General features: G+C 46.1%; 1 protein-coding gene across 1 annotated transcript; it reads right to left on the bottom strand.

The window, feature by feature from the left end:
* Positions 1–990: 990 nt before the first annotated feature.
* Positions 991–19,855, bottom strand: LOC124320929 (protein TANC1-like). The gene is made up of 18 exons (XM_046783840.1): positions 19,135–19,855; positions 8,470–8,919; positions 7,151–7,452; positions 6,393–6,486; positions 5,857–6,309; positions 5,628–5,786; positions 5,448–5,558; positions 4,929–5,377; positions 4,631–4,849; positions 4,363–4,556; positions 3,430–4,291; positions 2,767–3,348; positions 2,523–2,694; positions 2,276–2,457; positions 2,023–2,192; positions 1,748–1,952; positions 1,576–1,676; positions 991–1,504 (listed from the first exon to the last, which is right to left on the bottom strand). Exons 1-18 carry the CDS (start codon positions 19,205–19,207, stop codon positions 1,279–1,281), a joined length of 5,004 nt encoding a protein of 1,667 aa, XP_046639796.1. The 5' UTR covers positions 19,208–19,855; the 3' UTR covers positions 991–1,278.
* Positions 19,856–20,449: the final 594 nt, after the last annotated feature.

The raw sequence follows: 20,449 nt of genomic DNA, 5'->3' as shown, positions 1-20,449 counted from the left end.
TCTCCACTTGTTGGCCTTGTATCGTGGCAACGTTGCTCAAGCTCGGCTGCTGCTGGAATACGGGGCTCACTTAGACCAGACGGACAACAGAAGTACGACCCCCTTGATGCTCTTCCAGGAATGGCAAAACCTGCTCTCCCAGGAACGGCCAGACCAAATAATCGACCGTGATGAGGATAACGAGCTTAACCTTCATTCGCTCATCAGAGACGCTCTGCCACTGCCTCTGAGCTGCTTGGCTGCTCGAGTCGTACGCCAAAGTGGAATTCCATTCGACGATGTAGAGAAGGTTCCACCCACTCTACAAACCTTCATTCGGCGACACTAATAAGATATTTCCGATGGAAGATGAAATTTCGTGTGTTTGGTTCTTTTGTTTTACTTTTGATACTTGTCGTCACTGTTCTGTCAGTTGATTTCAATAAATTTCATTAAAATAAAAAAAATTGTTTCGCCTATTCATTTGTTTGATTGTTTAAGGGCTCTTTTTGCCAAGTACCAAGTTGATTGTAATGAAGCTGTTGAGCTAAAATAAGGTTCAAATTTGCTGCTTCTTCGCTAGTGTCACGACGACCTAAGGCACCTTCATCATTACCGTACATCCAAAATAAGTTCAAAGTTCGCCTAAAAATAAAATAAGAAAATTAGACTGAATCCGAGAAAAAAAACGATGAAATTGTAAACTTACCTTTACTAGTAAGGCAGACTGTGTGCATACCACCGGCAACTACATCGATTATTAAGTAACCATATCCTTTATTTTCTGAATATTTTTTCAACAGAAATCATCGTAATCTATGATTATTGTTCGAAATACATTTTATACTATGATCCGATTAAATCGTTTAATCAACATCAAAAGGTTGCTGAGAATAACTACACCCGAGAAAAATTCTACTCAGTTCTATAGATTTCATTTATTTCTTTTACATGTCACTTAGTGAAAACATTTTGTTTCTATAAACCGTCACGCTTTTTTTTAATAGAAGATACCTTTTACAAATGTCATTATTTGATTGAATCGCCAATAAGTTAATAATCATCAAGAGCTGGTTCTAAAATTGATAGAAATGAATTGAATTTCAGTTAAAAGACGTCTACTGAGAATTTGATCCGACGCCAAAGCAGATGAAGAAAACAAATTATCTCGAAGAACGAAACACGCCAATTGCAAGACTTACGGTAAGTTATAAGACGAAAATTACATTCAACTAAATATCTTAACAATTATTTCACTAGAGGCACGGTCAAACGAACAGCGGTGCCCAGCAAAGGGGGTTAACCTCGTTCGGAAGTGGAAGTCAAACTGGAACCAACTCCGCTGCTGCAGCAGTCTTGGATGGTGTCAGAAGATGTTTCCATTAAGGCCAGGGTGGAAGTTCCAGGGAGCCGTTGGGCACTTTCGGTCTCTTCGATGGCTTTCAGCAAAACCTTTCGCACATCCCTACCAGGTGGGGCTACTTTCATGGCCTCATTTAAATCCGACAACGCCTGTTCAGTTTGTCTATTTAAAAAAAATCAAAAATATTTTGAATTGGAATTCGAATAGAAACTTGAACGACAAAGTGAACTTACCCAACGTCACGCCTTGCCTTGGCCCGGACATAAAGAGCCTCAAAGGAATCCGGTCTCAAGGCTAGCACTTCCGACGCAATGGTGATGGCTTCATTGGAATCCTTTTCGTACCAAAAAAGAAAATGTTATACAATTTAAGTTTCAACATACGTCTCTCTCTCGTCAATCTTACCCCCATTTTGCGCTTGCATCGAGCAAGATTCAGCGTCAGATGAATACGCAAGTGTTGGAAGGCCGACTGGTATTCGGCTCCGCCATAGTCTTCCACCGGAGGGAATTTTTTCAGGGCGTACTGGAATCGTTGGGTGGATTCCTGCAGTCGTTGCTTCTTGTACAGCGTGTTGCCGTCGTCTAAAAGTTTGCCCATCAGAATCAACCTGTTGCATAACAATGTTGCGTTAAATCTTTTCGATTAACTGCCAAATCGTTTTAAGACAAAAGACTTACAATATGTCGTGTTTGCCGGCAGCAAGAGCCCAGGTGGCCGGCCCAAGTTTAGCACCACGCCGTAAAAAGGCCTGAACGACGGGCGTGTTGCGGCAGCTGATGGCTCGATCGAGCGGTCTCATTCCATGCAAATCCACGTGTTCTAGAATTGCACCTTTCTCCAAGAGAATCTGTTTTAAAAGTTAAAAAAATTAATCAAATAACCCGCCAAAACTCGTAATCTTTTTTAAAAAATGGTTGAAATTTGTTTTACCTGGACAATTTTGGGATCGGAGCAAGTGGCGGCGAGATCCAGCGGCGTACGTCCGTTTTTATCAATGGCATTGACACTAGAGCCTTTGTCCAGCAGTGTCATTACGGCATGACGATGGCCTTGATGACAGGCCCAACTCAACGCCGTCAAACCTTCTTTGTCAGTTTTCTTGACGTCCGCTCCTGTGGTTAATAATTTGATTGAAAATAAAATCCAATTGAAAGATCAACGTGAAACAGGTACACACCTTTAGTGAGCAAAAGTTCCATGACACCTAAATGGCCCTCAGCGGCCGCCACCATCAAGGCGGTGCGGCCAATTCCGTCCGTCTGGTCGACTGAAGCCGTCGATTCTTGCAGCAGCGACTCGGCCACTTCCCAGTGGCCTTCCTGTACGGCGCAGATCAACGCGGTCACATCCTGTAAACAGAAATCATCAGATCTCTGGTCCATTTTTTTTTAAATTTCAATTCAATTAAATGTATAACATACCGTGAGATTTGTAACAGCGGGACTGGCCCCGCGCCGAACGAGGATGCGACAGATGTCGAGGTGGCCGGCTGTGGCAGCAGCTGTGAGGGCCGTGTGCCCGCGCAAACTGTCCGGCAAATTGACTCTGACTTCGGCCATGTCCAGTAGAAATTCAAGGACCTGGGCGTGCCCTTGCCCAGCGGCTACAATCAACGCTTGCTGGGCCGCTTCGGACAGCGTCAGCTCGTTGTCGCTGAAACCGTCGGCCGGCCAGTCGCACGACAGCAAGTAGCCGACCACGTTGAGGTGGCCCATCTGGGCGGCGTAGAGCAGAGCCGACGAGCCGCCGTTGTCCACCTGACTGAGCTGGGCGCCGTTCTGGACCAGCATACGGACAATGTCGCAGTGGCCGCGCTCGGCCGCCAGCGACAGGGCCGACACTCCGCTGTTGGTGGTGACGTTGCAATTGGCTCCGAATTCCAACAGGAGCGAGACCATTTCGGTGAGACCCTCCTGGGCGTAGAGGCACAGCAGCGGACTGTTGCCCCGCATTTCCGTAATGTGGTCGGCGGATGCGCCGCCGAGGAGCAGCAGTCGAGAGACCTGGGCAAAATTGACAGAATCAAACATTTGAACCATTTGGCAATTTTATATTTGGCGGGATTTGACCAAAGTTCAAATTACCTTGACGTTAGGACTGAAGAGGTTGCGGATGGATCCGAGAGAAGCGGAAACATCATCGGCGCTCAGAGCGACCCAGACGGCCTGGAGATCACGGGGCGGAACGGCCATCTCTGGGCCGCAGCTCTTGTAAAGGTGGGCTTTGAGAATGTGATGGCCCAGCTCCATGGTTTTCTCGGCATCCAGCGGGGCCTCCAGACGGGAGAGCCTCAAAGCAATGGCAGCGTGCCCGGTACGAGGATCGCACAAGAACTTGGTGTTCTCGCCGTCCTCACGCCGGACCAGCCACTCTCTAAACGACGGATGGAAGAGCATGTACGTGTCGTCGGAGCGCTGGACTAGGAGGCCCTTGAGGAGTTTGACTCGCTGCATAAACTCTTCCCAGGTGAGCGGCTCGGCGCCCAGCAGGGCGTTGACCGAGTGGTAAATTTCCAGGAGGCTCATGGGATTGAGGCTGGCCAGGCAAACGCACAGGATGGGCTGGACTCGCTCGTAGGCCCGCAGACTGGCGAAGCGCAGATTGAAGTTGAGCAAAAAGATCTCGGACAGGGTGACGGGCAGGACTTTAAACGAGGCAGATTTCGTCACCAGATGGCCTTGCTCGATCAAATCCAGGGCCATCTTGGCGTGGAGGAAATTGCCTCGAGACAGGCCGCTCAGGTGGGCGGCAAAACGGGCCACCTGACCCTGCGAGCCGGTCCCGCTGATTCCGTTGCCGACCGTCCCGTAAATCTCCGATCCGGAAGAACTCTTGACGCCGGCCATGGCCACGTTACTTCGAATGGTGGCGCAATTGTTGACCCGATGGCACGTGTAATCCATCAGATCCTTGTTCGGCCAGTCGCCAGCACCGGGTGCATCCAATCTGGAGCAGGTAAATCAAGAAATTAATTTTAATGCTAATTGAATTCATTTTTAAATGGCGAATTAAATTACGAGATCGAAGCGTATGGCAGGAGCTGGGTGATATTCTGCAATCCAGACCGGACAGTGACGACAACTTTCAGCCAATTGGGGAACTGGAGGGCGTGTCGAACCAGGAAACTGCTGATGGTATCGCCGTAATCCGGCCGGTGGTACTCGGCTTCGCACAGGCCGTCCACCACCATAAGGCACGTCGGGAAACCGCCCTGGAAGAAAAATAAATCAAACAATTGAATTTGGTTAGATTTCCTCTTTGTGAATGAAATCGGCAGTCGATTACCTCTTCGCCGGATCGTTTCAGGGAAGACAGCGGCTCCAGGATACCATTGACGAATGAGCTGTGAGGATTGGCAATGCACTCCTTCAGACTGAGCAGCGATTGCAGGTGAGGATCGGAGAGGAGCAGCTGCCGGAAGGCCACCAACTGGGGCGCCTGGCACAACTGGGCCGCAATCGAATGGACGAAATCCGGAACCAGACACGTGCTGCTGTTGTCAGCCTGTGGCGTTTAATCAAATTCAATCAGGTACAGTCGTTAGTGTTAATGATCAATTAGATCATCATTCGAAGTTTCATACCTGGCAAAAGTGGTAGGCCACTACTCTAGTGGCCAATGACTGGATGGTTTCGGCAGCCGGAGGGACCGGAGTGTGAGTCCGGCCGTAAATGGATTCGCCGGAAGTGCTGGAGTAGGGATTTTCGTAGATGCACTCGGCCCGGGTGGGAGCCGATGCGATGGGGATCCGCGAGCGGCCGAAGCAGCTGTACTCGACCAGCTGGAGCGCCACGCAAGTTTTCCCACTTCCGGTAGCACCGCTGAGGATGACTCCGCGACGATTCGAGCCGGCCATTTCCATCGGCTGTCCGGCCAACGACGTCGACGTTGGCGGAAGCAAATGCGACGCCATGTCGCGAAAAATCCAGGATCGACCCCAGAAGAATTGCGACTCGATATTTTCTTGCTGCGGCACCTGGAAGAAAAGCGGCTTGAGGGCCAGCAGCGGCGGCCGGAATTGGGCGAATCGAACTGTCAAACAAAACAAGGTCAAAATAACAAATGATTTTTAATTCAATTCTTTTGGTTTCGATCGACTTACTCTTGGGATCGATAGGGCCGAGAACAGTTCCGTTGCGGGCGGATCGGCGAATCAGGGCCTGTCGCTGGCCAAACATGTGCGAGTCATCCGCCTGTTGGCCGGCTTGAGAAACTGAATGCCAAGCAAATATTTGATGACAAACTGTTTGCTTAATAGAAAAAAAAAACTTTGAAGTTTTACCGGTTAAAGAATGACGTCGTGACGCTGCGAAACACGGGCCGGGTGAAACGGAAGCGCTCCGGCCGCCCAGCGACATGGAAAGGGACGAGCCCAAGCTGTCGGAAGAGTGGTCGTGAACCTCTCTCAAAGCCTGCGACTGCATCTCGGCCTCAGACGATCCTGTTCGTGATGGAATACAAGACAACATAATGGCGGGAAAAACCCAAAATTTCAAATGAATTTGAAATACCGGTGAGCGTGGAGACGGGACTGGCGTTGGACGAGGTGACCCGATTGGCCGGAACGTCGAGACTCTTCATGGACGAAGATGAATCCTGGCTGCGGGCGCTCATGAGCGTGGCGCTTCCGCGGCCGCTGGACGGGCTGCGCGAATTGCGGGCCTCGGCCCCGAAGAGGAGCCCCAATCGGCTCATCATTTCGCTGCCGGCCGACGGAGACGGACTGGCTCGACGTCTCCTCGACGACGACGGACCCTGGGAACACTGTCCGTAGACGGACTGCTGCTCCTGCAGCTGCTGGTGGTGATCGGAGGACTCGGTGGCGGCCGAAGAGCGGGCCGGCGACGGCGAGCTGCCGTTGTGACGGACCAACCGGCGGGAGCTCCACATGGAGCGGCTGGAACGCGGAGATATGGAAGGACTAGAAGGCATTGTCTTGCGACGGACGAAAGGCGAAGTGACAGCTGGAAAAATTCCAAAAAGTTAAGGCAATTGATTCATTCCGGTTTAAAAATGAAATAAGAAACGGAAATGTCAAATCTCTTACCACTGCTGGCAGGAGTCGGGGAACGGCAGGAAGTGCCGGGAGCTGGAGGCAATCCGGTCACTCTCTCTGAAGCGTTTCTCGTTTCGACGTAAATCTAAAACATTTCCAGTTTTTTTAACAAAAAAGATAAATGAATTCAATGAAATCCACGACCTGTTTCTTTTTTTATCATGAATGAGAAAACATTCGTCTGGTATTTTTCTCATAGTCATTTGCATAATCTCCTTCCGTTTTCTACCACACACACACACAGACGGGAGGAGGGGGGGAGACAACGGATTCCTCCCAAAGGACCCACTTATGGTCAACGATAGCACATCAACAGGTTTTATTTGTATTTTTTAAAATACTAATAATGAATAGCTTCTCCCAGGGAGAAATAAAAATATAAAGTCCAGGAGCAGCTGCCCCATAAGAAGTAGAAAAAACAAAAAAACAAAAAAGGAGTGCGGATGCATCCGAGAGAGAATGAGATATACTCTCCCGTCTGCCCCCATCGATTTAGAAATGCATGACACAGATTGAGGAATATCTCATGCGAGCTCAGCTGTGGGGGTATTTCTCCCTCCTCGCCCAGTCTCCAGTCTCCTCCTGTCTGCTTGTCGAGTGGGGGGGGGGGGGGGGAGGGGAGTAGAGGGTTGTTGTATAATGGATGAGCTCAGATGTTATTTTGATTAGTATTTAAAAGTAAAGTTAAAGAGAAAGGAAGAAAGAAACAAGAGGCTAAACACGTGACTCGACTGAATGATAAAAGTTACCTGCTGTTGCTGCTGCTTTTGCTGCATGTAGGGGATCAAATGGCCGTTGGTTTTGACTTTGGAGCGCAGTGGAGGCGGCGGCGACGGCGCATGTTGTTGCTGTTGTTGTTGCTGGTGGTGGAGGGCGAACGACGGGTGATGGGCGATGACAGTTGCAGTGGCGGCGACGGATGCAGAGCCCTCGTCGTCGTCGTCATGTTTAACATTCAACTCGTGGCTGCTGCCCACCGTCCTGGATTTCAACAGGGCCAGACGGCCATGATGCTGATTGCCGCCCACTAATTTCTTACCCGGTGGATGGCCTTCGCATTGATCCAGCGCAGTGCACAGAAGAAATACACCGAGGCGGACAGAGCCAGAATCCAAAAGAATCAAACAAAAACGAAAAAAAAAACGAAAATCAAAATGCGATTCAAACCCAAAAAACACGAAAAACATAATCGAGAAAAAACACAAATTAGCATTCAAAGCGAGTCGTGTGGCCAGCCTGAGAAAGGAAATAGAAGAAAAACACTCTCGTCGATGATCTGATAGGGCCAGCAGCAGCACCACCTGTCGTCATGGCGACAGCGTCATATGGCGAATTCAAAAGTCCATTACACGACAGCTGAGCGACTCATTTATTTTTCTTGGTTTTGATGGAAAGATTGCAAAATCAGGCAATTCCCATTTTGTTTTTATTTTCTGACTCGATTATGTTCTTCTAACTGGACTAGCTGGCCGGCAATAGCTCATTGGGTATGCCATGCCAGCTGCTGCTGCCGGGCCGGGCCGGGCCCCCGTCTAAAGCTCTAATAAGGGATCATCCCAATTTTGGATAGTCCGGCGTGTGTGTGTGTGTTGCTGCGGCTCAAAGTGCGCGCGCGGGGTCTATCAAACTCTTCAATGTCCCTCAATGGCCGCCTCTAAGTTGTGCGTGTTGTCTGATGCTAATCGCAGATGCCGGCCCACACTCGCGCGCCCAAAAACTTTTTCTAATCGATTTCTCAAATCTTCCCGCGCGCCCAACTCCGCCGTTGCCAACGACGGGCCAAATCCAAAATAAAAATAAATAAAATCCACCGCCGAGTCGCCGACGGCCAGTTTTCTCAAAATGACTCAGAAAATAATAATAATAAAAAGACGATAGCTCCGTAAATGCAGATTGCACACAACCCAATTGACTCTCTCTCTCTCTGTGTCTATCGTTCCTTTCCAGCTACCGAGATACCCCCGATTCGGCCCGGTCACTTTCGTGACTCACACCTGCCCCCAGGTGGATGATGAAGGTTCTTTTTTTCAATTGATTGGATTGAGGTTGTTGTTGTTGTTGTCTATACCTGGCGAGCAGAGTGGGCAAAGTTCACTGGAGAAGAGGCAGGCGTAGCATCGCTCGTGTCCGCAGGAGTCGATCAATCGGCGCTTGCGGTTCTTGTCGAAAGGCATCAGGCAACTCGGGCACAAGTCGCTGGGCAGCACCGATGGCGGCTGTGACTGGGCTGATCGCTGGGCAACTCCGCCAGAGTTCAAGCCGAGGCTGCTGCCGCTCAAACTGCCGGCCAATGGGAGGTGGCCGTTGCGCCGGAAGCCCGACGAGGTGGCCGACGATGAGCGCTGGAAGTAGCTGCTCAATTTGCTGGCCGGGCTGCTGGACGATCGCGACGACGACGGAGCAGCGGCGGATGCGGCGGCTGCTGCCGACGGTGATCCGTTGGCGGTGGCACAAGTCCCATGCGCCGCCGGCGAACTCGATTTCGATCCGATCAATTTCCGCACCGAACTACCGAAATCTTTTTAAATGAAATCAAAAAAGAGAAAATTAATTTAAAAAAAAAAAGGTTAAAAGATTTAGACAAGCGGATGATGGATGAGCTTTTGCATTGAAATTTTTTGAACCAAAAAGGAAAAATCGTATTTGGGTTTTGAACGTTGGACAAGTTCAATTTCACGGTCGAAATGACAAGTAGAATGTGAAGAATGTTCTTCCAGCGATCGGTCAAAAGCGATAAATGCGGCGACTGGATCGAGAAAATAAGAAATCCCAAAAAAATTGTTGTTGTTGTTGTCGGGGGTCGAATAGCCGAAATGAGCCCCCAGTGTGTGTGTGTGTGTGTCGAATGAGAGAGGGATGGAAAATAATATCAGTGGCATCATCGGACTCATCCATTATGCGATGGCCGGATACAGATAGACGCCCCAGACGCATCGCCGGCCATAGTTAGAGATCAGCTGACTCCAGTCCGGCTCTTTTTATCCACACACACACACCGTTTATCTCTACTCTCTTCTCCATTTCATTCCGCGTCCTCTTTATTCTCGTTTCACCTCCTCTCCAGTTTCTCCCTCCGCTGGGCTGGGCCGACTCCCTCTCCACACCCACCCGTCACTCCGGACGCATTTTCTCCCGTTCCCAAAGCAGCGCATCTCCTCCCCAATACTATAGACTTGTTGCGTTGAATATTTTATGCAGATTTTCTCCTTCTTCTTCTTCTGGTATAATATTTATTTATATGTATTTGTGTGGTGGTGGACTGGTGGTGGTATGAGCCGATGGAATCATATCCACTGGGTGATGGATGTTGTAGGAATATCAATCGATTCATCTGATTCCACAACCTCCTTCTTATTCTTCTCTATAGACCCCACGGCCAAAGGGTCTTCTTCCCAGGGCGGGTTAACTAGCAGCTAAGCTCCTTTCCATCTGATTAGCGAGCGGGAAGATGATTAGAAAATCAAACCCCTCCACACACAGAGAAAGAAAGAAAATCATGTCTGCACGCACACACCTGGCACATCTATAAAAATACAATTCGTGATTCTTTTTCTTTCTTCTTCTGAACGAAACACGCCACAGCAACCAAATAATACACGGGAGAGAGCGCCATCCGGAGCTGTTTGGTAAGAGAAACACGGCCGGCTCTTGGCAATGTACATGTACATAAATCACTAATCAAGGGACGCATTGTGGCAAGCGAAAAAAAGAAAATCAGAAAAACGTAAAAAAAAAAGGGAGGAGATCCAGCCGGATGGCGGCCGAGAGAGAGAGAGAAAGGCGTTCATCTACTTATTATTAAAAACAACAACAACAACAACAACATAGAAAAAGAGAAATGAGGGGAAACGAATCGTGAAAATCATCATTTCCCATTGATTTCCAGTGCCAAGTCAAATAATAATAATAATAGAAGAAGAAGAAACAATCAAAGGGCATTTTGCTAATCAGCCCCGAATTATCTAATAACTCGGCAGGTAGCCAATTAATGAAAGGTATAAAAAGAAACAGACAAAAAAAAAGGTGTGAACTATTCGACGACGACCTGGTTGACACGCTCCCGGTGTTTGGACTCGGCGGGAGGGCCGTCCAAATAACCCCCCCCCCCCCCCCAAAAAAAAAACAACCGCGCACACACACAGAGTCTCGTTTTCTATTATTACGTGTGTTGTACCGTCTCTACAATGGCTCTTTCCTTTTTCCACCTTGGATCAAGAGACAGAACAATTCACACAAATAAGGGACTCTCGAAAGAAGTTCACGGGTAGGTCACGACGACGGCCTGTGGGCCCGGGCTCCACAAGTCGGGATCGACTCCCGTCCTGGATACCTTGTGTATACAATGGCAACAACTTGGCGTGATCCCCCACAGTGAAATAAGAAAAATTTATTCTTTTTTTTTCCTTTTTTTTTTCTTTCCATCTGAAGAGGTACACGACGCCGTTGGGGTTTTCTTTTCGGCCGGCCCCCAACGTGAGCCAAGACACGTTTCTTCATCCTTGGCTCCGTCCGTCTCCTTCTCCTCCACCAAGAAAGATAAAAAGAAGAAAAAAGGGACAAGAGCCGCTCTGAATTTATGATATGAGTCATAGCGTCTGCAACGCTCCAGGCCAGTTGGGGCGATCCAACCAAAGTAACAGCTTCAGCAGGCCCTGAGAATATATATTTTTATTTACAGTAGGGTCCAGGCCACTCTATAGCCTCCTGGCCTGGGCCTGGGTAAAAAGAAGAAGAAATCTTATGGCTCTCTGGTTGTTGTTGTTGAGCTGCTGCTGCTGCTGTTTTCTGCTCTTCTTGTGGATTATATGATAGTCTCTTGTGTGTGTGTATAGAGAATAGAGATAAATAAGACACACACACACACCGTGTGTTTTTCATTCCACATGGGGCTGGGCTCAATGAGCTTCAACAACAACCAGTCCAGGGAAGGAATAGAACCCAACCGAAAAGGGGTCCATATAGCCTATAGGGAAGTAGAAGAAGAAGAAGGAGACCATAGAGAGAAGCGATTCAATACCGAATGACCGCGATAAGGAAAAATATAAAATATATAAAAACAAGCCCTGGACAAGAGTAGGAGAAAAACAAGTGGAAGAATAAAAGACAACGTGCATTAGTAGATTCTTTTTATTGGTGGGCCGCTTAATTGTTATCGTCCCGCGCTGTCCTTTTATTACACTTTTTCTGCTTCCTCCTCTCCTCCTTCCATGGACTGTTGGGTTACAGTCTCAATGTACACCATTTTTTATTTTATTTTATTTCAAAAATTTAAATTAATGGAAAGACTTTAGCTTTGGCTGTGTCAAATGACCGAAAAAGGTTGGGAACAATTCGAAATTTCTATTGGCCCAGCTCTAGACAATTTCCGTCTCGTTTTCTTTTGTGCCCGTCGCCCGACTTTCTTCCAAAGTAAAAGTGAAGAAAACGAAAAGAATCACAAATGGGAGGAGACCAAGAAAAAGAAGAAGAAGAATCGAAATCCCCCAAAAAAGTCCAAATACAAGAAAATGGCCGTCTCAGACTTGTTGTTCCTCCGCTTTTATATTAGACTTTGAAAAATGAAAATGAAAAGTTGGGAAAAGAACGGAAAAATAAGAAAGAAAAAGAATCTAAAAGGAAGACGAAGAATTCATTGGGTATGCAAAGCGCAACGGTTGAAACTGGGAATTGTCTGCCTTTGTTTCGTCCTTATTCTATTCTTAAACGTGTCCGTCATCCTACCTGAATCAACCCCTCCGGCTTTCTAAATGAGAGAGAGAGTATATCTATATACACTATAAGAAAGAAGAAGTTGAATCGGCATAGAAAATTCAATCATTAAAAAGATCATCCAGTTCTCCTTTTTATTTGGGAAATTCACGACTTTTCTCCAATAGAATTTTGTTGAAAAAATTCCCAGCACAGCAGATGCTGTACACAGTGTCTCAGTCAAAAACTCTTTCATCATCTTTTAAAAAACTCGACGTCTAGCAAAAATATAATAATAAATAAATGTGGCTGGCCAGGAATAATAGGTTTTTTTCGGGCCGGCCTGATCTCTCGGCTCCCATCTCGCAGATGTCAATAGTATAAGAGAGTAAGGCCGTTCATCAACTCTTCCAGGGGGCCAGCCACCAGATTGTTGATTGCCATGCACAGCAGCCATTGGAGCGCACACGTCCCTCTCTCTTCTTTCCCCCTTTTTTTCTTTAGATGCTGGGCCACTTTTTTTTTTTGCTTTAGTTGTCGAGTTGGAAGGCCAAATAGGAGCTGGGCAACAACTTTTTTATTTCTTTATTACTCGGCCTCCTCTTCCAGCAGCACAGACTTTGTGTGTAATTTCTTTCTTTTGTAGAGAAAAAGAGATGGACGGACAGATGCTGCAGCGTTCCTCCCCCGCAGCTACGGGCCGCCCCTGACTCTACAGTAATATAATAATATACAACAACAACAACAACAACGGGTCGAAAAGAAAGTTGTTTTCGGCCTCCCGCGGGATAAAAAAAAACCCAAAAGTCGATGGGAAAATCTCAGCTCTTTGTGTGTGTGTACATTTTTCTTGGCTTACCCCCGGCCCTGCCCGGCTTTTGTCAAGTCAGAATCGCTCTGGCCACTTTTCGCTACTGCAGCTGGACCAGCAGGACCAGCAGCAGCAGATGTTGTCCAAAGATTAACAAAAATATAAAAAAGTCGTCCAGACTACTAGAGGCATTTGTTTTAAGTGCTGGTCTCTACTACTCCCCGCAAACTACCGTGTACCGGACAAAATCACGCCGAAAAATCTGTGCAGCACAGTCGAATAAAGGCCGCAGGGGCCGTCCATTAAGGGTGGCCGAAAATTGTTTGGCGTCCGCCAATGAAGCCGGGCCATCGCTACTAGATAAATGGCAAATGAGACACACCGAGCCCACCCAACGAGCTTGGAACTTTTGGGGCAATTTCAATGAGAATTTGGCCGTAATCTTACGCCACTCATTTTCGTGACGTCATTTTAAAAAAGAGTTGGGGGATAATAGACGACGGAGAGAATTAAAGAGAGAAAAATGTTTCACCAAAACTTTCACTCGTCTCTTTTCAAATGAAAAAAAGTCTCGACTCTGAAGATTGCCGGCCTGCCCACTTTGGTCGCCCGTTGACACGCAGTCGACAAAAAGGGGGGAAATCTTGTCATTCGCTGGTCGTTTTTTTGTTTTGTTTTGTTGTTTTGTCAGCGGGAACAAACGGCCACCCAATGCCAAGAGAGAGACGGGCAGACAACAACTCGGTTCCAAACGAATATATAATGCAACCACGTCTAAACACTTTCCAGGATAAAAAAAAACGAAAACATCTCGTTCGCGAGACTTTCTAATAGCCATCCATCGCCCAACAGTCACCGGGGTTCTCCACTTGGTGGTCCAGCAGCAGCTGGAAAACCAAAAAAGGGAAAATTTTCTTAAGAAAGAAATAAAGGACACGAGAGATGTATATACACTGGGGGTCCCCTCACACACAAACATTTCTGCACTTGTCATTTGAATCTACAATTCAAAAACGTCTAGAATGAAATCACGCGGGAGGGGAAAAAAAAATAAAAAAATGTCCGTCCCTGACTGGCTGGGCATTGTTGTTTTCTCTGTGAACAAACGTCGGCCATGTTGCCCGTTCCTTGCAGCGTGAAAAGGAAGAGAGGGTGAAATTTTCTTTTATAAAATAGAAAAATGGACGTGAGTGCTGGACTAAGCCAAATAAGGAAATGAAGGGTCTCTCTCCTGCTGGCCGCCCCATAGATACGGAGAATTGTTGCCGGACTCTTTTTTGTTGTTGTTGTTGGCGCTGATCTGTTGCAGGCCCAGAAGCAGCTGCTAATGTCACACCTGACATGTTCAAAAAGAAAGAGAAACCTGTTCGGGGTGGACACATCTATACGTGTTTCCGTCTGCCCAGCATTCTAAAATAGAACTGTTTTTTGGGTAAGACAAAAAAAAAAAAATAAAACGACGACACACTCTCCAGAGGCAGAAAAAAAGGAACAACTTTTTAAAAAAATCTTTAAACAAACAAAACAAAACCCCTTGACCGTCCTTTTTCTTTCTTTCTTTCTTTCCTTCGCCCCTGTGTAAGAATGAGAAAGAAAAAAACAAAACAAGAGAACAACTCTGCTGCAGTGGAAACCCCTTAAAAGGCCATGGCCTTTTACGTCGTCCGAGTTTCTTCTTCTTGGCCGTTTTCATTGACAAGTTTTTTTGTTCGTTCGTTTGCCGAGAAGTCATTCCATCCGTCGGCTCTTATAGCCGCCGGGATTTGTGTGCGTCTATAAAGTCTCTTTTCTTTTTCTTTTTCCCATTTTCGTGTGCGGGGATGATATAATGAATGGATAGAAACAACCGACATCACTCCGTCTACCATCTTCTCTTCGTGCACGTCGTTTTCGGGGTTTTTTCTACATTTTCTCCCCCTTTCTTGGCCCTTTTTAGCTTCTTCGTCTTCCCCTACAGTCCCCCGTCCGTCTGTGTTACCTTCTTCTTGTTATTGTCTTGGCATTTTCACCTCGGCAACAGACTTGTAAAGCAGGTCCCTATAGCTCTCGCCTCCACTCTACTCTCTGCTGTGTGTGTTGTGTATGTGTATATCATACATGTATTTATACACGCTGGGGTATTTATTTTCCGTTTTATTTCTCCAACAAAAACCGAGAAGAGATGAGACGCACGAACAAACTTTTCTGCCGGATAATTTCTCCTCTTTTCCTATACAAGCAACTTTTAAAACAGTCAAAACATTTTTCGTAATTTTCTTTTCTAAGTTTTCTCTCTCTGCCAAGAGCACCGGATAAAGGTAATGAATAATCAACCAGAGGACATATATAAATTAACTAACATATGGCTAACTCTCCCCCCTCTGGTATAATCCCCTCCTTCCTTCGTACAACTACCGGCAGACACTTTTTCTCTTTTCTAACTGTGAAATTTGACCCTTTCTTTCTTATTTGAATGATAATAATATCAAGAATGTGGTGACGATATTATAAGGGTACGTAGAAAAAGAGTCGAAGGATATTGTTTTTCTCAACATTTCATCCAATATGGCCGTGTGCGGATTATAAAAACAACTTCACTAGAACAACTCGGCGGAAGTGGCGAACCGTTGGGGGGGTGCTCAGAGGAAGAAGCCCCACACAAAACATTTCTTCTTCTTTATTCCCCCCCTGTATCGACTTGAGCATTTCTTGGATGTAGATTAGGCTCATTAACACAGTCTGATCAAGTCGAGAGAAAATTACATCAAAATGGTAAACAACTCGAAAATTCTAATCAGTAAAAAAAAGAAGGTAAACCAAGTAATAGCTGCTGGATAACACAGCAGCCCCTGCTGGATGACTTTTGGGTGTTGGTTTTCATCTTTTCTCCCCCCCCCTCCACTTTCTTTTGTATGCATATGAGAAGATATACAAGAGAGGGCCAAGAAAAGTAAAAAAAAGAATGGCAGAACAAGATCAAACTACACAGACAAGAGTCCCCCCTATCCAAGACTGGTGTGGTGGTGTTGCCACTGCTTTATTCCTATCTCGTTTTCCTCCACCATCTTTTTTTCTTTACCCCTCATCTCTTCTTCTGCTCAGGCAAATATAAAACGACGACGACTACTACTACTACACCCCCGTTGTTGTTTTTTTCCCGACCCTTTGACTTGTTGCCTCGGTGTAGTAAAGACCAGCCAGCAGTTGACAAAACGTGTCAAGACTTAACACAGCAGCAGCAGCCCGATGCCCGTTATCTTTTTTTCTTTTTCTTTTCCAGGCTGGCCCTTTTGTTTTCCTTCACCCCTGCGTTCTTCTTCTTCTTCGTTCTGTCTCTTTTCTCTTTTCACAACTGCGGATAACAAAGAAATGCCGCTGGCCTCTACTGCAGCCCATGAAGAAGAAAGATCTTTGGGGAATCTAAACGTAACCCGAGTCGAATTTCCCACCTTCTTTTTCAGCATTTTTTCAAACCCTCTTCTTCTTCTTCTGTTCCATCATCTTGGCCGTTGTTCTTCCCTTTTTTCCCAACGGGAGGCGTAGAATGGCCTTTTAAAAAATAAATTTTAAAAAAGTGTCCAGTTATTACATACGGTAAGGCTCACAGGAAGAAAGAGAATTGTGTGACCCAGGCCGCCACAAGAGTCCAGTCGGGGGAGGGCCGTCCACTCCGATAACGGGCCCATTGACAACTCGCCAGTGATCGATATCTTAACCTTCGGCCCGGCTCTAACCCAAAAGGTAAAAAACGTAAAAGAAAAACTCGTCCATCAACTCTTAAGCGAAGCCCAAAAAAAAACCAGTCGGACAAGTAAGAAAAATTCATCCACACATTTCCAGCATCCGTTGACATATGAATGGGGGGCGGCCCGAAACGTCCAAAAACTGGACCCGTGTCCGAAATCTTACACGAATCGCAGCACACGCAAGACACACACAACTAGACTTTCACGCACCAAATGTATAAAAAGAGAGTCTCTTATTTTTTGTGTGTGATTCAATGACGTCCATCACGAGCGAATGAAGCTGGTAAAGGGGGGGGGGATAAACTTGTGTGTAAATGTTCTTTTAAAAAAGAGGTGGGCACTCCGCCCATCATTCAGCGTGCGGTAAGAAGAAGAAGAAGCTCTTTGATGGGCCGTGTTAATGATGCCATCACGATCTCTTTTGATACTTATGGGAGGGCGCGGTAGATTTTGATTCGGCCGTTACTTTTTCTCTTTTTTAAAAAATGAAAAAAAAAGTTTCTTGAAATGATATTTCTGTGTTATTGGCACTGCGGGTTATGTGATGGGTCCCTTTTTAACGACGGTCAGCCACTCACAAAAGATTTGAATGGGGAAAAGAAAAAACCGAAGGAAAATGTTATTTTGGGTTTCCCTTTTTGATTTTTTGAATTCTATAAAAAGGGGAACCAATCAAACATGGGTGTTGCCCGAGTTGGGTAACAAGACGACGACGACGACGAACCGGCTTCTCTCTCCGTCGATTACCGATTAAAACTACTACAGCAGCGCAGCTGAGAGAGAGAAAAATCCCGAAAAGTCGAAAGTTCGACCGGCAATCGGGTAAAGAAAAAGGAGCTTAATATACTACAACGGCGCCGACCTTTGAGTCTATTCAACGAGTCCATTGTCTTTGATTGAGGTCGGTCTTTTTTTTAAAAAAAAGAGCCGGCCGGATGGACGGACAGACGGGCCGGCAGGAGCCGTGTGGTATAACCACCACCGCAGTGTTTTTCTCGTGAGCAATTCCACCGTCACGATCCGGTCCGAACTACAGCGGACACGTCGTGACGTCCTTTCAATGACTCTTGGAATCGATCGAATGATTAGCTCGTTAACGATTATACAGATGAATCAAAAACAACCTTTCTCCGGCCTCCTTCCGTTAAATTATAAATATATACATTTCTTTTCAGTCCGTCTTGTGTGTGTATTATCTGCTCACTTCATCAGCCAACAAATGCCTTGGCTGTGAGAAAGAGATTCTCTTTCTTTTTTTCTTGTTCGCCCGGCCATTTCGTGTCGTAACCGGTTCGTGATCAATCTCGTGACCCGAGTGAATGATCAAGCAATTTATTTGCTCTTTTCTCTTTTTTTATCTAGTTGCTGTTGTCATTCCCAAATAGCTGCCTGCATCTTTATATGATAAATAAATAAATTTTAAAAAAAATGTTTTTTGGGGGTTCTGGGTAGACGATCTTTCATAATGACCCGGCCGCCTCCTCCTTCTCTTGTGCATCTTCGTGATGACCGACAAACAGCAGTGATCCGTGTGATTGCACACGCAGAGAGGATTCATCTTCTCTTCTTACCAACAACAAAATAAAATAAAAAACAATTTTGTTTGGGGAATTAAACCAGAACAGAAAGAGAGAGAAAACAAATACCCCTACACTGTACATGCACACACGTCTAAGAAAATAAAAAAATAAAAAGTGGGCGGGATTGCGTGCGTGCGAATCCGTGACGAGATGCGTTAAAAGATAGTCCAACTGTTAAAACGTTCGTTTTTTCTTCAATTTGGACGTTTTTGTTATCTGCCCGTGGGAGATACCAGCCAGCCCCCGTATCTCTCTCAACAGGAGAGAGAGAAATATTTCGTTCATAAAAAGGCAAACGAGGAGGATGACGACGGTCGTTGGAGAATGCGGGAGCAATGGCGATAAGAAAAAAGAAACCCCCTCACTTCTTTGCTAGGAAATATACAAACAAATTTCATTGAGCAACTGGACGTGGGGGATATCAGTGGCCAGTTTTGACTACACACTGGCGCCAACTTGGAGGAGAAAAAAGGGCCAGCAGACGTGTGTACTGTCCAGCCAATCTCCAGTTTCTCTTTTTTCCCATGGGCGACATTTGCCTGGACACTAGGTGCCGGCCCGGGAGCGACCGATAAGTCATTCCCAGTGCCATTTTAGGTGGGGGAGATTTCGTGGAAAAATATGAGAGAAAGAAAGAAAAAGGACATTTTTCGCATGCGAAACGACCCCATAAACACATACATTTTCCACGAAATGGCGATTCAAAAATAAAACAGTCACCTGTTTCAATAACGCGACAACCATCGAGGTTAAACACAAGAAAACATGGCCGTCAATGACCACCATATACCAACAGGTAATAAAAAGAGGCTGGATTTCTCGTCAGTCCAGCAGAAAAAAGCCAGTTGATTCTTTTTGTTCAGTTTTATGAATAAATAAAAGGGAAAAGAAATTCGACGCCAATTGGTTGTTGGACATTGGCTCCTTACCGACAGTGCGAAACGACGATGGCAGAGACGCTCTGGCCGGTGGTAATCCAATCCTGCGAGTTTCGGAAGGCATTTTCTATTTAATTCGACGACAATCTGAAGAAATGTAAACCCCCCCCTTCAGTCGGGATGGAATCAACTTGATGATCTGATTATCACTTTGGCCGGCTCCTGTTTACAATTATTCACCGCGATCCAATTTCACTTGAGGAATTTTTTCTTGTTATATAATGCGATGGCAATAATAAACCAAAGCACTTTGCCCTCTCGCTGCTGCTGGTGCCATCATGGCGGGCGGCTGGCCACTCGATCGAGTTGTTTGATTCAATTCAATACATATAATATTTAGGTTGGAGAGATATTTTGACGGGTAACTAGATTTTTTCTTTCTTCTAGTGATTGAACGGCGTTGTAAAAGTCAATTGAGCGTCAAACTTTCCCAAAGAGCGTGAGACGGGGGCGCCAGCACCGATGATGGATTGTGCAAAATTCCAGTTGCAGACGAAATGTTGCCCAAACAACAACCGGTGGAAAAATGTATCCACAAATCACACACAAGAATGTTTGAAACGACTGTACATAATTTCGATCAAAAAGTTTTGCACGTGGCGAATTACTAAAAAAAAGTTCCACCTGACGCAACACGAGGCACTTGATAAGAACAAAAAAAAATGTTTTGGGGGAGAGAGCAGCAATTGGACACGTGTTGCCTCGGACTCGATCGAGCTGAACTGACTCAGCGTGAACCAGCAGACGGCCCTTTTTGACACTATAGCACCTCCCACTGGCTGCCACCTCCTCCTTTTTCTTTCTCTCCCTCTTTTATTTTTTGATTTGGGGTTTTTTCTCTCCCTTCCTCCCCTTACGACTTTTAGGTCTATCCGCCATTTTGTTTTTCCAGGCAAAAGTGACCAGAGAACCCTGCTGAGACCTTTTTCTCTTCTCTCGGAGGAATATAAGATGGCGGGGGGAAAAGAAATGAAATTATTCTAAAATCTCCTCCCCTCATGTAGAATTTAATTCTTTTTTTCCCTACTCTTTTTTTTAAATAAATGCATATTCTGCCTGTGAGCTGTGATTATTTTCCATTTTTTCTTTCTTTAAACAAAAACTGACAGTCCCACATGGCCCCGGGCGGGGTTTGGCTGCGCCCTTCCAAGCCTCTCCTCTTCCCTACAACAACAACAACAACAACAGCGAAATCAAACAACAACGGCAGTAAATCAAATCCAAATGTTCCAACGTATCGGAAATGGAAACCTTAGCAAAAGAAGAAAAAGAAATCACGAGCCCAGGGAAAAAGATGAAAGGCCCA

This window comes from Daphnia pulicaria, chromosome 1, assembly GCF_021234035.1.
Source record: "Daphnia pulicaria isolate SC F1-1A chromosome 1, SC_F0-13Bv2, whole genome shotgun sequence".
Classification (NCBI taxonomy): Eukaryota; Metazoa; Arthropoda; class Branchiopoda; order Diplostraca; family Daphniidae; genus Daphnia; species Daphnia pulicaria.
This window is presented reverse-complemented; position numbering and strand designations above follow the sequence as displayed.